This window comes from Arvicanthis niloticus, chromosome 1 (assembly GCF_011762505.2).
Source record: "Arvicanthis niloticus isolate mArvNil1 chromosome 1, mArvNil1.pat.X, whole genome shotgun sequence".
Lineage (NCBI taxonomy): Eukaryota > Metazoa > Chordata > Mammalia > Rodentia > Muridae > Arvicanthis > Arvicanthis niloticus.
Window position 1 is genome coordinate 72,656,789 of NC_047658.1, and position 16,385 is coordinate 72,673,173.

At 36.7% G+C, this 16,385-nt stretch overlaps 1 protein-coding gene across 1 annotated transcript; it reads left to right on the forward strand.

The window, feature by feature from the left end:
* Positions 1-3,199: 3,199 nt before the first annotated feature.
* LOC117721775 (olfactory receptor 52J3) lies at positions 3,200-7,238 on the forward strand. The gene is made up of 2 exons (XM_076939524.1): positions 3,200-3,306; positions 3,586-7,238. Exon 2 carries the CDS (start codon positions 4,106-4,108, stop codon positions 5,042-5,044), a length of 939 nt encoding a protein of 312 aa, XP_076795639.1. The 5' UTR covers positions 3,200-3,306; positions 3,586-4,105; the 3' UTR covers positions 5,045-7,238.
* The last annotated feature ends 9,147 nt before the right edge of the window (positions 7,239-16,385 follow it).

Sequence of the window (16,385 nt, forward strand, 5' to 3'; positions counted from 1 at the left end):
ATTGTTGCTTTCCACCTGGGGTCACTAACCCTTTCTGCTCCTTCAGTCCTCTCACTAAGTTCTCCATTGGGAAACCCCTGATCATATCAGTGGTTAATTGTGAACATTGTCCTCTGAGTGTGTTAGTCTTTGGCTGACCTCTAAGGAGACAGCTATATCATGTTCCTCACATTATGCACTTCCAGCCATCCACAACAGTGTTTAGATTAGGTGGCTGTACATGGGGTGAATACCCAGGTGGAATGGTCTCCTGATGGCCCCTCCTTCAGTTTCTGTTCCATGTTTTGTTTCCCTATTTGTTCCCTTGAGCATTTTTATTTCTCGTTCTAAGTAGAACTGAGGCATCCCCTCTTGGTCTTCCTTCTTCTTGAGCTTCATGTGGTCTTTGGGTTGAGTCTTCGCTAATCCAAGCTTTTGGGCTAACATCCGTGGAGATATGTTTGTATGTTTGTGTAACTATCTTCTTTTGGGGTTTTTGGAAGATTACTTTCTTGCTTTTTCTAGGTTGTAGTTTCCCTCCTTGTGTTGGAGTTTTCCACCAATTATTCTTTGAAGTGCTGGATTTGTGTTGAGATACTGTGTAAATTTGGATTTGTCATGGAATATTTTGGTTTCTCCATCAATAATGATTGACAGTTTTGCTGGGTATAGTAGGCTGGGCTGGCATTTGTGTTCTCTTAGGGTCTGTATGATATCGGTCCAGGATCTTCTGGCTTTTATGGTCTCTGGTGAGAAGTCTGGTGTAATTCTTATAGGTCTGCCTTTATATGTTACTTTGCCTTTTTCCCTTACTGCTTTTAGTATTTTTTCTTTGTTTTGTACATTTGATGTTTTGACTATTATATGGCGGGAAGTATTTCTTTTCTGGTCTAAACTATTTGGAGTTCTGTAAGCTTCTTGTATATTTATGGACATCTCTTTCTTTAGGTTAGGGAAGTTTTCCTCTATAATTTTGTTGAGGATATTTACTGGTCCTTTTAGTTGGGAGTCTTCCCCCTCATCTATACCTATTATCCTTAGGTTTGGCCTTCTCATTGTGTCTTGGATTTCTTGTATATTTTGGGTTAGTAGCTTTTTGTATTTTGCATTTTCTTTGACAGTTGTGTCAATGTTTTCTATGGTATCTTCTGCATATGAGATTCTCTCTTCCATCTCTTGTATTCTGTTGGTGATACTTGTGTCTATGACTCCTGATCTTTTTTTTAGGTTTTCTATCTCCAGGGTATTGTCCCTTTGTGATTTCTTTATTGTTTCTACTTCCATTTTTAGATCCTGCATGGTTCTGTTTAATTCCTTTTCCCGTTTGGTTGCATTTTCTTGCAATTCCTTAAGGGATTTTTTGTGTTTCCTCTTTAAGGGTTTCTATCTGTCTACCAGTGCTCTCCTTAAGTTCTTTGAGAGTGTTATTTATGTCTTTCTTAAAGCCCTCTATCATCATCATGAGAAGTGATTTTAATTCTGATTCCTGCTTTTCTGGTGTGATGGGATAGTCAGGGCTTGCTCTGATGGGGGAGCTGGGTTCTGATGATGCCATGTAACTTTGGTTTCTGTTGCTTACATTCTTGCTCTTGCCTTTTGCCATCTGGTTAACTCTAGTGCTGCCTGTACTTGCTGTCTCTGACTGAAGCCTGTCTTTCTAGTTATCTAGCTTGTGTCTGATCTCCTCGGGGTCCAGATGTCTCTGTGATCTTTTCCAGCTGCACTGATTACAGTGGTACCTCTAGGATGCCTCAGGATATGGTGCCTCCAAGGTAGTAGTCCAGCTAGGTGTCTGCTGTTCTGGGTGCAGTGTCTCCTCTAGAATATCTCAGGATATGTTGTCTGAAGCTCTGAGTTCATTTGTTCCTCTGTGGCTCTGGATTGAGTGGACCTTCCAGTATGTCTCAGGTGGAATCCGGGATCCACACAACAGCAGACCTGGCAGAGGTCTGATCCAGGTCTCAGATCTGAGAACTAGTTTCTAAGACACTGTCCAAGTTAGAGCGCCTGGGATCCCTGCTTCCACTGGATTCTTGGAGGTTGGGGACAGAGCTGCCACACAAGATCTGCTCAGTGCTCTGGCCCAGACCAGAAGGAACCAGTGTTCCGGGCTGGGAGTGACTTCCTGGGTCCTTTTGGTTCCCAGTTACTCCCTGTTTAGGGCGGGCCCTGCTGTCTGCTTATCTAAGATACTGCCTGAGTTCGAGCGCCTGGGATCCCTGCTTCCTCTGGGTTCTTGGAGGTTGGGGACAGAGCTGCCACCCAAGATCTGCTCAGTGCTCTGGCCCAGACCGGAAGGAGTTGATTGTGTTTCTTTTGAAATAATATTTTAAGCTTCGGTCTGAATAAAATTTGAATTCCAGCTTATAGAAAGGTTCAAATTCAGAATATAAATTCTGACTTGTCAAAGGTATTGAGCATTATAGAGGCACAGTTAAAAGTGTGATGATTGGCTGTTTATTTCTTCGACTTCCTTGCACTTGCACTGACTTTTTGATAGATAGAACATTTTAGCATTAATTGTTTTATTTCTATTCATTCTTTTCTAATACAATATATCCTGACCTCAGTTTCCCCTCTCTCCACTAGTCCACAGCACTGGATATGAGAACTAGTCTAGATCTTGAAAGTTGTGGCGTGTGCATGTATATAGAGGGCTAGGAATGTTTTGTGTGTATGAGATGTCAAATAACAAAAGCCAGTGCAGAGACAGTATTTTTATGGAGCTGAATGCCATGGAATTTTTACTGTAGTCATCTGGAGTCACTGAGATATCAAAGTCCCTGGAACTTTTATATTCTTTTGGAGTAAAATAGTAATATTTAATAACATTATCTGGTAAATTCTCAACTTCATAGCCATGCCTCTATAAATATATGCACTGGTGTACACACACACACACACACACACAATTCACTAACAATATGAGTTTCATACCTATTAGTTATCATTTTAACTTCATAGCTGGTGTTATTTTTTATCCTTACCATTTAATGGTAGGGAATCCTACCTATGATACAGATAAGAAAATAAACCTCAATAATTCTTGGGTTGTGGGTTGCTTTTTGTTGTTGTTATTGTTTTTTTTTTGAATGTTGGTTTTTGTGCTTTTGCTTCCCTAGCAGGATCTAGGACTATATAAGCAGTCTCTGGGGATTTAGTCCCAGAGCTGAGTATATAAATCTGAGGGTAAAATATGATTAGAAAAGTCCTTACAGTACTTGAAACACAATATAAATATGTCTTTTGTGTACTCTTCCAACAGGAGTTTAAGTACTGTACTATTCAAGGTTCTGCAGAAAAGCCAGTGATTTCTGCTGATTTCTGGTGAGTTACTAAGATAGTAGTACTTGGAGACATATATGGGAAGTACAGGCTAAGAGCCATTTTCATACTTGTGTCTCTATAATGCTTAATACCTTTGTCAAGTCAGAATTTATATTCTGAATTTGAACCTTTCTATAAGCTTGAATTCATAATTCATTTTCACTAAATTGCTTACAGTATTTGCACCTCCTCTATAGTGTATTCCTCTTTTCCTATGCCGACTCCTACAACACAGTAGATTCCCAGAATCAAATCACATCCTGTATTTTTTTTCCTAAGGAAGAAGAGAGGTCTAGTTATTATACATCTGCCTTGAGTTTACTGCAGTACCTATGCTCAGAAGTAAAGAAAAATTTGAAATACGAAGGTGGTCAGAATTATTCAAATGCTAAGCAAATGAGTGAGCATGCAATCTGCTGCAACAGGCTGTGTTTCATGGTAAAGTGAGTTCAACTCTGTTCATGTTGTTAATCACTCATACACTAGCCCCTTCATCCCCTACTGCCTCATCATCTTGTGTTCTCTCTCTCTCTCTCTCTCTCTCTCTCTCTCTCTCTCTCTCTTTCTCTCTCTCCCCTCCAATCCACTCTCTTCTTTCCTCTTTCCTCCCTCCTCCTCTTCCTCTCCCCTCTCTCATTCTCTCTCTTCCTTTGTGTCTCTCATCTGTCTCTATCTTCTGTCTTTCTTCCCCTTCTCTTGTGTGTGTGTGTGTGTGTGTGTGTGTGTGTGTGTGTGTGTGTGTGTTTGTCTCATTTTTCCCAACAGGAGGAGGAACTTCATCTCTTCTGACCAGTGCAGGATGACAATCCACAATAACAGAAGCGTTTTTCACCCAGCCACATTTTTCCTCATTGGGATTCCAGGTCTGGAGGAAATCCATGCCTGGATCTCTCTGCCTTTCTGCTGTATTTATCTTGTGGCCCTAATGGGAAATACCACGATTCTGGTAGTTATCAAGACAGAGCGTTCTCTCCGAGAGCCCATGTTCTACTTTCTGGCCATTCTTTCTTCAGTCGATTTGGCACTTTCTACAACCTCTGTGCCCCGTATGCTTGGTATATTCTGGTTTGATGCCCATGAAATAAACTTTGATGCCTGTGTGGCTCAGATGTTTTTGATCCATTCTTTCACTGGCATGGAGGCTGAAGTCCTCATGGCTATGGCTTTTGACCGTTATGTAGCCATCTGTGCTCCACTCCACTACACAACCGTCTTGACGTCTCGTGTCCTGATGGGCATCAGTATATGTGTTGTAATTCGTCCAGCCTTGTTTATATGCCCAATGATCTATCTCATTTACCGCTTACCCTTTTGTCAAGCTCATGTAATAGCACATTCCTATTGTGAACACATGGGCATTGCAAAATTGTCCTGTGGAAACATTCATATCAATGCTGTGTATGGCCTTTTTGTGGTCTCTTTCTTTCTTTTGAACTTGGTATTTATTGGCATCTCATATGGGTACATTCTTTGTGCTGTGTTCCGCCTCCCATCTCAGGATGCACGGTTAAAAGCCCTTAGTACCTGTGGTTCCCACGTTGCTGTTCTCTGTGTTTTCTACATCCCCTCAATCTTCTCTTTCCTCACTCATCGATTTGGACACAACATTCCACACTACATTCACATTCTTGTTGCAAACCTCTATTTGGTCATTCCTCCCTCCCTCAATCCCATTATTTATGGTGTAAGGACAAAGCAGATAAGAGAACGTGTTCTCCACATATTCACTAAAAGGTAAGAGGTTGTCATATTCTTTGATTCACCTAGGAAGACTCGTGTTCTTGTCTTAGTAGATAGTTCTTATCCTAACCTGTGGGATACCAGTTTGCAAGTCTAGTTAGTTTGTCTCAGACTGTGGATTAATAAAACAGTTATTTAGATACTTCATCATATTTCAAACTTGAAGGACTGTTAGACTAATCTGGAAAGGCTACTCTGGGAGAAGCCCTTTTCATGTGGAAATTTCTTACATGTCCTCACAAAGGTCTCTGCTTTTCTTTCCTGTTTTCTACCACCAATGCACAATGCACATGTGTGCATTGATTTGTGTGATTTGCATTAGTATTGAGCCTGTTAAATATCTTGAAACATTCTAATTCTGAAAGACAAACCAAGAGCCAAATACACTCAAACTATTTGGCTCTGTAAACATTGTGTTCCTGTATACTCCTCTAAAGTTGTTGCGAACCAAAATGTTGGGGCCTGCACTCTCCACGCTTGGCGGCCCCATGCTTTGGGAGCCACTAATGTTGCTGTCCACACTGCCCCATGCTTTGGGTCTAAGTGCTCTGGTCAAAAGAGAGAGTGGGGATGGAGGGGCAAGAGATTCAAAGAATGGAGACAAACCAGAGTATATAGTCAAGTCTGGTTACTCCTTTATTTCTCCTATTCACTCTATTACAAGAAAATCCTGGGTATTTATAAGCACAAGCAGGAGAACACAGGTGAAGACATTTTACCACATGCACCGTGCAGCTGGGGTCACTAAACAGCAAAACAAGCTATGTGGGATAAACAAGATATTTATCAGAGTGTGCTTCAGCTGTTGTAGGCTTTTGAAAAACAAGTCTCTCATCAGGGTATATGGTTCCAGATGGCTGCAAAGCCAGCTGCCTTCCAGCCGCTTTCTGCTTAAAGTCGGCTCCCAACATAAAGCTATATTCCTGAGTTTAGAACAACCTTTGCCAAATTAGTAACTTAACCTTGAATGTTCTGTCAAATATGTGAGACTCAGTGGAGTAATAGTCAAAGCTCCCGTTTTCCAGAACACTTTCCACAGAGCCATCTGCAATGTGTCATTGACTTTCCTGCATTTACTCCATAGCCTAACAACCCAGCTCCAAGGAGTAATCGCACCTATTGACGTGTTTGCAGTGGCCTGGAACTGTAGCTAACTTTGCCTTTTTAATATATATTTTGATTTTAAAATACTCTTTTTTAAAAACATCCCAGATGTCTTTTTACTAATCTGTGGCATAACTCTCACTTCCTTTAAAAAGAAAAAGGGCCATGTGAGAGGAGAATAACCACTTTTCACATGAGCATAGAAGAGTAAGTTACTAAAAACAAAATCAAAGCCTAGCAATGACATTTGTGTGGTCAAACAAATCAGTTTACATTTTCACACATTTATATTTTTGAAATTAAAAAATGGAAGAGAAGTGAAAAACATAAGGAATGGCTGCAGCTATGAGCAGAAGTGATCAGCCTTACAGTTCACTTACTTCCGAGAGGGCTTACTCAGACAGAAGCATGGTCATGCTGCCAGTGCCCATCCACCCACTAGCATCTCTTGTATTTTGTTTTTAAAGCCCATCAAAGTCTTAGCTAGAGCAATAAGATAAGTAAAGAGATAAAAGGATACAGGTAGAATAGGGTGAAGGCAAGATACCCTGATTTGCAGCTGATATGGTTCCATCCATAAAGCTCTTAAAGATTCCACCAGATATCTGCTACACTGATAGACACAATCAGCAATAAGATATTAAATTAACACACAGGTCAGCAGCCATCTATACACTACCAATAACCATACCAAGAGAAAAATTATCCTATTTAATGAGCCTAAAAATTAAATCTTAGAATAAATTTAAGCAAGGAAGAGATAGACTTCAATAATAGGTTAAACTTTTCAGTGTGTTTACAATATTAATTCCATTTTAGTATTCATCTGCTTATTTGTCTTATTTTAATCATAAAATATGTTACATATCTTTGCAGCATGTTTTTATGTAAGTATAATTAATTCTGCATTTTGTTCTTAAGTAGAATTATTAGATGACAGGGATATCATCAGAGAGAATGTCCTACATTTTGTTAATCTTTGTTTTTGAATCAGTATTTTTTAAAAAAACTTTATATTTTCCAATAATTTTATTTTATCAGAAATTTTGAATTATTCACTTTCTGTCTTTATTTAAACTGCCTTCTTGATTAAGTCTTGGAAATTATAAAACTTATAGCTCTTGTTTTATTGGCTATCATTAAAAGTTTCAGACTTCATTTTGTATTTTGTGTTAAAAACCAATTTGTAACTATTCTCTGTGAAACAAAACAATCCTATGTGTTTTTTTTAATCTTTAAAATTTTTTCTTGAGCATCTGTTTACCTCATGTTATAATCTGAAATTATAATTTCAGATTGAAGAAAAACTATAACTGAAGACTTTCATTTCTTGAGACATATTTTTAACAACTTATTTTTACAACAAAAAAAAAAAAGGTCATAATTACCTCCTTTCTCTGGGATTCACAAGTTTCAATGGGCTATACCACATATTCCAAATCCTTTCACTGTAGCTGAGCAGTTTTCCTCAGGCTTGCTAGTTTTTAAAATTTGTCTTTATGTTCATATTAGCCTCATTGTCTTTGTCTGTGAATCATAAAATAAAAGTTTACTAAATTTTGATTATTCTAGTCTATGTTTTCTTGTTTTAATTTTCCTATTAAATAATGTTGTTAAGGAAATTCATTTATACAAATACAAATTCAGTTCTTTAAAACCATTTTCCCTGTTCTTTAGGTGACATGCTTATTTTTGATGTTGTAACACTTTCCAATATATTGATTATATATACATGTATATTTTGATTAATTGTATACTTTAATTATAATTACTGGTTATGTGGGGTGGGGATCAGGGCAGACATGTAGAGGTCAGAAGACAAATTTATGTTGGGTGTTTCCTCTGTTGACCCTTATGTATCTATCAGTGACTGACTTGAGGGTCTGTCTTAGACACATACACACACACACACACACACACACACACACACCTTGTGTGTGCATTTGTGTATGTGTATGTATATATTCATGTTCAGTATTCAGTAAATTTTTATTGTATGAAATTCTGTTTATTTACCATTATAAGAACTTTTTATGGTTTGCTTATATGTTTATTACATCCTATCCTTCAGTACATTCCTGTCAATATTGAAAACTAAAAGTTGAATTCTTTTGTTCATGAATTTTCACTTTCATCTTTAAGAATTGCATGTTTTGTCTTTATTATTTTATCTTTTCTCTCTTCTCAGTATAAATGTTTTCAGACACTAAATATTTTTGTGATTACTCATTATTATAATTTTATGTCTTACACACACACACATTTTTTAAAAATTCTAACTGCACATCTTTAAAATACTGAATGTATCTAATATTTCATGTACTTTCTTGTTGTATTATTTACATTTTCAAAGTTGTGAATGATCTTTGAAAGTGTGGTTTTTCTTTGCCCTTTTAATTCCCTGCTGAACTCTCAAATCATCCTGACTAAGCACTTTAAAAGTAGAATTTTAAAAATGAATGTTCTGAGGTGGAAGTAAGAAAGTAGGAAGCTCACTTGGGACCTACCAAATAATTAAACACATTAAATTTTGTTGCAAAGAGGACTAAGGTCAGAGACAATATGACAGTTGTCAATCACTTAGCTTCAAGGTAAGAAAAAGTTCTTCTGATTATCTAGGGGACCTAATGCAATCACATGGATAACTAAAAGCTGAAAAAAGAGAGATAAGATTGAGAGGAGATATAATGACAAAAGATGGCTACAGTCATGTCATAGTAGGATGAGTCATACTCCTGAATCTTATCTTGAGCTAAGACTATGGGCAGCCTATAGAAGAATGAAAAACAACAAAATGTGTTCTTCCTGAACACCTGAGGGCACCTTGAAACATATCGCCTTTTTAATCAACGGAACAAGAAACACTAAATTTGTATTCATTTAAGTCATTAAAATTTTGGTTAATTGTACTCTACCAATAGAAACCAGACACACCTACCTGTTCTCTCAAAATCAACACGATAGCAAGTTGGGTGAAGGAAGAAGAAAGGAAAATTTGTGATGTCCTGAGATAAAGCCTTTACACTCAGAGCACTGAGCTGCAATGTCCCTTCATGTTGCTCTTGGTTTATGGATCATAAGAACCATTTATCCAGAAGGATGAGTGTGTCACATTCTTATGTTTCATGGGCAAGCCCTCCAAGATGGAAACATGAATACTCATGTCTATAGCATCCACTAATTTTAAGTACTTTCCTCTGTAAGCTCAATGAAACTCTGCAAGGAAGTTTTAAAATTGAGACTAGTGAAATATATACATGGTTTAACATTAATAGTTGGTAAACAACAACAACAACAACAATAATAATATGCATCTCTTAGGTTCTTATTTTATTTCAATTACTGATTGAAAAATCAATGAACAAGTTCAATTGCATAGCTCAATGCAATAAAAAATTCTGTGAGTTTATTTTTGTTGGGGCAATATTAAAACCTGAGTCATAATCTGGATATCATGGTGAACCACATAATTTTGTAATGTTGGAATTCAGGAAATCAGTGGCATATTGTGGTGTGATAAACTCAATTTGACACTGTTGCTGACATGAACATTATGGGTATGTAGACAACACATCACCTTTGAGGATTTCAGGCCAAAGAACTCAGAATAAATTTCCCTATTACAAGAAAAAAAAAAGGTTAAAAATGTACAAGGTTAAACAGTTCCTCTGATGGAAACAAGACAGTTTTAACCTTGTGTGTCTGGGCCAACTTCAGATCACAGATCACAGACATTACTGTCTGTTAATAATTTAATGAGAAATATTTAATGAGGAAAGATTAATACTTTTCTGGCCTTTTTGTTTTTTATTTTCATTATCACCAGGCACTTCTAAAGACCTGTTTTGTGGGTTGGAGTTGAAATACCAAGCACTGCTGCACTAAGCAAATGGAATTTAGAAACATTGAAACAGATTTTTTAACTTTGCTGTCTTTTAGAATTTGGATCTTTTTTTTGAGTATATGAATACAAAGAAAAGAGAAATGAATACCTTAGTAGGGAAAGAAAGGATAACTTCTGATTGTGGGATAGAGACTTGGCTATAAGGATATATTGGCATAATGTGTATACAGTTGAGAAACAGGTAGTCATTTTATTTTATAGTCTTACACAGCGATCCTTGGGTAAGTCCTCTATTGTTTGACACCTTTGACACTCATCTTGAGTATTGCTAGTTTTCATTGATGTGGAAGCTCTCTAATTACTCATTTTTCAATATTCCTTCTCTTCATGTTATCTGATATTTATGGTATCTGTATATATCAATGTATTAAAATTTTTAATATTGGATAAATGGTCCCAAATGAACACTATATTTCACATAACAGTAGAACAATATTGGAAGTTACTTTAAATCATTTAAATTGTTTGTTCCCCACAAGTTGATGGCAAGCTTTTGTTGCTGAAGACAATATTTACACAAATTGTTGAATACAGAGATGTTGATCTGGTGACTGCCTAGAGTCTTTACCCTATGGACTAGTGTTCATGGCACTAGAAGGCACTCTGCATACTACAATAGGAGAAGGGTAAGTCCCAACTCATCTACAAACCGGTTGATCTACACTGATGACCTGTTTGCAAGATGTGCTAGTGTAATAGTGTCATAAAATCTGTGGGAGTAACCAACCATCATCTGATTGGATTTGAAGCCCACTCCTTGAGATTGAATCCATCCTTTTATGCTACTTGTATGGCTAAGAATTTGATACTGAATTGACCAGGGACACAGGGGAAAACAAAATACTAGTGTTCTGCTAAAGGAATGAATTAATAAAATGACACCTTTATAGATTAGTCCCTTGCTCAGACATCATTAGAAACACTTCCTTTTTCAGTAGATGGATACAAGTATAGAGACTAACAGCCAGATAATGCTAGAAGAGTTGAGAGACCTTGGAACACTAAGTCCTAAATCAGATGCTTCTATTGCATCACACACACACACACATACACACACCCCATCCCCTACCCTTCTGGGCTCATGAAACTTTGAGCCAGAGGAAGTAGAAATACTGTAAGAGCTGGAAGGGAGGGAAACAAGAAATAACCCTTCCAAACAGCAGGGCCAACATAATATAAACTCACAGACACTGTGGTAGCATGCACAAGGCATGGGTCTGAAACAGATGGAGTCCTATTACTGATGGAAGAAGTAGGCAAAGAACCCCATACCAAATCCAGAAACTATCTCTAATAACCACTTGCAATTGAAAAATTAGTTTTCTCCAACAGAGTCTTAGGGAGAATACAAAGTACTTTCTTTTAAAGTGTCAGATATATATTTCTATTTTTCTTTCCTTTTTTATTTATTCTTCTGTCATACAGTAATACATCCCAACAACAGTTTCTCCTCCTTCTTCTCCTCCCAGTTCCCCCTCATCTCTCTTCCCCCTTACATCCACTTTTCTGTTTTCCTTCAGAAAAGAGCAGGCCATCCAGGGATATCAACTGAACATGGCATAACAAGTTATGATAAGATTAGGCACAAACCCTCACTCATATCAAGACTGAATGGGGCAGTCTGGTAGAAGAAAAAGGATCCCAAAACAACTTACTATTAAGAGCAGGCCCTATTCCCAGCAGTAGATGGGCAACACAAGACGAAGTCAATGACATCTTTGCAGGGTTTTGGTGGTTGTTTTTTTTTTGTTGTTTTTTTTTGTTTTGTTTTGTTTTTTTGTCTCATAATGTTTAGTCAGAATATTTATTTATTTATTCATTTTCTATTTTACTATTTCTTTCTTTATGTTTTATTATCATTGTAGTTACTATTATTATTTTAGTTTTAGAGGTCTTTTGTGCATATTTTATGGCTTCCAATTTTGTGGGTTTTTAAAATGGGTTTCACATGTGTGAGAACATGTGCCTCTTACCTCTACATCTGTATGTATTTTCTGTGCTTATCCATTGACTCTTTTATCCTGTTTATTTGTTTTGTTATATTCCAATTCATTTGTTTTTATTTTATATTATTTTATTATGATTATTTAGATGCTTGTTTGATTTGTCTCTAAGGAGAGACAAAAAAACCCAAAAAACAAAAAACATGTGGATTCAGGTGGGAGGGTTATGGGGAGGTTCCTGGAGGATTTGGATAAGGGAAAATTGTAATCAGAAAACGTTGCATGAAAAAATATTTTCAATAAAAAATGGTAATGCCTCTTATTAAGTCAGGAATGAAAAAGAATTTAAGCCCTCCACATTAAAAACATAGATGCAAAAATATATCTGGATTTATGAATAAAATCTCAAGTAGTTGTCTCTCTGGCATAACTACAAAGAAGAAGTAGAACAGAAATAGAGAGCAGAAGTTAACTATGTAGCCAGACTGTGGAGGCTGATATAATTGATTATAATACTGGGGCTTACTTTGATTTCATAGTGATATTTTGATCACCTTGGGCTTCAAAAGAATAGCTGTTTTTCTTTCTTTTTTCTTCTTCTTCTTCTTCTTTTTTTTTTTTAGAAAACAAGGAGGCTAAAATTAAAAGAAAAACAAAACAAAAGAAGGAATAAAGAATAAAAGAAATATCTGTGGGTTGTAAATGCTTTAGGAGCTTATCCAGGAGGCTGTCTACTCACTCACATCCAACATTTACTGAGGAGCATACATTTTGTTGTCTTATGGTTTACATGAAAGCTACATTGCATTTGGATAACTTAGAAGCATCACCCATAATTATCTTCTATAATTAGAAGAATTATAATGACCTTGATTTAGTGTTAAGTATGATCCATCCATAAAGTTAATTACTACACTTAAAGTATTCTTCAGTAAGTTAAGCTTAAAGTTTTCTAGGAGACTCATTTTATATTTAACAGATTAGAAGTTTTTTTTAAAAAAAATCTCATTCATATCTCATTAATCAAGATCACTGACTTTGTTACCTGTTGTAGCTACTGGTACAAAATTGAATCCCAGTCTTAAGGTTCATAAAGAAGAAACTTTCCCTAGTTCTTTCCTTGCAGTCAGTCTTAGCATAGAATTTTTCAAGTATATGCTGTAAAAGTTGATTAATGCTTATTAAATCAAATACCCAATTTAATTAAACATATGTGATGGAGTATACAAATATTTTGTTGCATTTCACAGTTGAAGGTTGGAATGAGATTGACTTTATTATACTCTTTTAGACAATCCTGGGTACTCTAATTCCAAAGAGTAGAAGTGAAGTAGAATAAACTGTCTATTTTTTTTTATAAAAAGAGAGAAAGAATGTATTATTTAATGTGGCTCCTTGAACATTAAATTCAATAGAGAATTATGCAGAAGCTGTCACAAAGTGACTCTTGTGGATTCACTATGGCACTGAAATCATCCTTTAATATTTTTTCTACTCCTGAAATAGCTTATGTCTAAGTATCCTAGTTGCATTTTAAATGGGTTAAAATGTTCACTCTAATTTTGTATTTTGACAAAAGTGTGCTGAATTGGTTGAACATTTGGTAGACTCACCAGGGTAGCTTTGGGGTTGCAAGTTTATTCTCAAGCTACTTTAGTCCCATTCAGTTTCTTTAATAAGTGAATAGTTAGTTACTCATGGTATCAATATCATCTTGTTGGCTCTGAGTGAACCACAGGCTTTATAGTCCTCTGGGTTCCCTTGTGTATCACATGTGAGCAAGTTGGTTAGATAATCTTTCTTGATGTGTTTACTCCCTTATCATCTTAACTCTTTCCCTTTGCTCTTGTACTACAGTTAACCCCCATTTATAATATAGTGCAGTACAATTTTATTTGTTACCTGTATGGTTCAGAAGGTTGCAGAATAAAAAGATGGGCATCAGAACATCACTCCAAAGTGTCAGGAGCCATAATGGGACAAGCTAATAATGAGCAGATGATCATCCTGAAATGCTTGCCTCGGATTATTATATAATCTGCAACTAGTGTGCACCATTAGCAAGGCTGTGGTGGATGTGATTTTAGGAAAAATTCCTGCTATTAATATGCTTTTCCCATTATTATTATTATTAGACATATGCAACTATCACTAAGCAATAGCACACCCCTTTGTAGCAGATCTCTGCAGATCCACGAAGATGTACTGTCTTGTAGTGATACTATATAGGCAAATAGATGACTTCTTAAGTCTTAATAATGATCCTATAAGAATTCCTAAAGTAATATCAATGGTTACTAAGCTCTTTTATATTGGGACTGCTATTAAGTCCCTCAGGCATAGTGGAAATTGCAGAGAACTCTGCCAGTCTCCCTAATTGCCCTGAGATAGATAGTAACCAGACCTTCTCCTGCTCAGAGAACATTCCAAGAAGTTGTAAATAATTAACCTAGATCACTAAAGGGAATCCACGATTTATTTTAGGTACCAGGACAGAAGAGAAAATATTGCCTGGGTTCATCTATACAAAACTTCACTAATTTCTCAAGTTATAGTTTTAAACTTTCTGTGAACCTGTGGAGCTAGATAGGTGATGAATGTCTAGCTAGATAATTACTCCTAATGGATATGCATGTAAACATTCTGTGATGTAAACTTCTATTTCAATTTATGATCCGATTTTTGGTGTGATGAACTTTGTAACATGTGATCATGTACTCTGAATGGTGTATAAATACTGAAGACAAAGACAAAGAAGTCGGTTAGTTAGTGAGTTACAATGGAGTTAGTTAGTTAGGAGCCCTTCGTCTTTTCCTTTCCTTTTCTCCCTGCCTAGAATTTTTCTCCCTTAGAATTTTTACTTTGCTAGAATCTTTTCTTCTTCCCCACTCAGGAGTTTTCACCTTTCCCCTCAGATAGCTGCATAGGATACTTTTTAAATACATCTACAGCAACTTTTTAAAGTGTCTTTTCTTCTTGTGACCTCAGACTAGCAGAGCTCAGCAGTTAGAGCTGAGATAGCTAGCTAAGTTAGAGCCCAGCAGTTCCTGCTGAGATAGAAAAAAGGCCAGGTTGCCTAATCCTCTGCTGTTAGGCTGCAGGTGTTAATCACCCTAGCCTGCAGTCTCAGAAGCAGTTTTTAGGATAGCACAAGGCTATTTACTTAACTCCTTGCTAGTTTTAAGGCTAAGATGCAAGTGCCAGAAACAGCGTTTTCTGGCCACAGGATCTCTGATTGCAGGTCAGCTGCAGTAGCATAGGGGCTGCCTCAAGAAGAATCAGATGGAGGAGGAGAAGAAAGAAGAAGCGGCCTCCCCCCCCAACCCCCGACCCCAAGCCAGGGGGTGGCCCCCGGCACCAAAGTAAGTATATCTTCTCTAAAAGACCATTTGAACAACACATTGTATAGGTGAGTTTCTATGTCTGGCTTCCATCATTTAACATATTGCTGCTGGGGTTAACCCATGAGAATCATCTGAATACCAAGGACAAACTCAAGTTTCATTAGCTGTTAGACATCAAAGCAACTTACCCAGAGATTAATAACAAATTGGGTAGCAACAAATGGCTTCAAAGCAATAATAATAATTCTGAAGTATATGGTAATGGCTTCAAAAGCTAAGAAATGTGATACCTGGTAAAACAGAATTGTTTCATATAGCTAAATAATGTATAACATTATTTAAAGTGTTAACGAATAGTAATACTTTAAGAGAAGAGATAACAGAATAGTTAGCATTTAAATATTCTCAGTGAGTTGAAGTAAATTCTTGAGAGATAAAGCAATTTGCTCAAGAAGACTGTGATAAACCAAAGAAATTTTTAATGTATTCCAAATAGTGAATCACAAATCTGTGAGACTTTATCTCACTACCACTCTTGCTCTCCCCACACCTGGCTTCTGTTCTCACTACATTAGATGGTGTGCTTTTTTGTTTATCTTTTTAATAAAGAATATTTTGATAAAATGTTTGCCTTGCAATCATATTTTTTCCAAAATAATGGCTGCCACGAATAATGGTTGTCATCTGCAACCAGTTTGTTTTCTTTGTGCTTCTATTATGAAACACTTTGCATCCTCTGGCCACAAAAACCTATTGGCTGCATAGCTGGCAATATTTTCTGCCCAAACAAACCAATATGAGTAAAAATCTAGGGAAAATACACTACTGATTTTGATGTCTATCTTCGGCAGGCCTAGAACACACCCTTAAGTGTGGTTAATATTCAATGAGAATTTACTGGAAAAAATTACGTTTTCCTTTGTGAGCAGATGCCAACTGGTAGCTACTTAGTTAGGGATGGGAGCGCATGTCCACTTCCTCTTCTCAGTGCTGGGAGGCTGTCTGGCTTGAACTTGTGCAGGCCACGTTTCAGTGAGTTTATAT

What these genes read in the sequence shown, in the direction of transcription:
- LOC117721775 (XM_076939524.1), top strand. Translation starts at nt 4,106, where the DNA reads ATGACAATCCACAATAACAGAAGCGTTTTTCACCCAGCCACATTTTTC.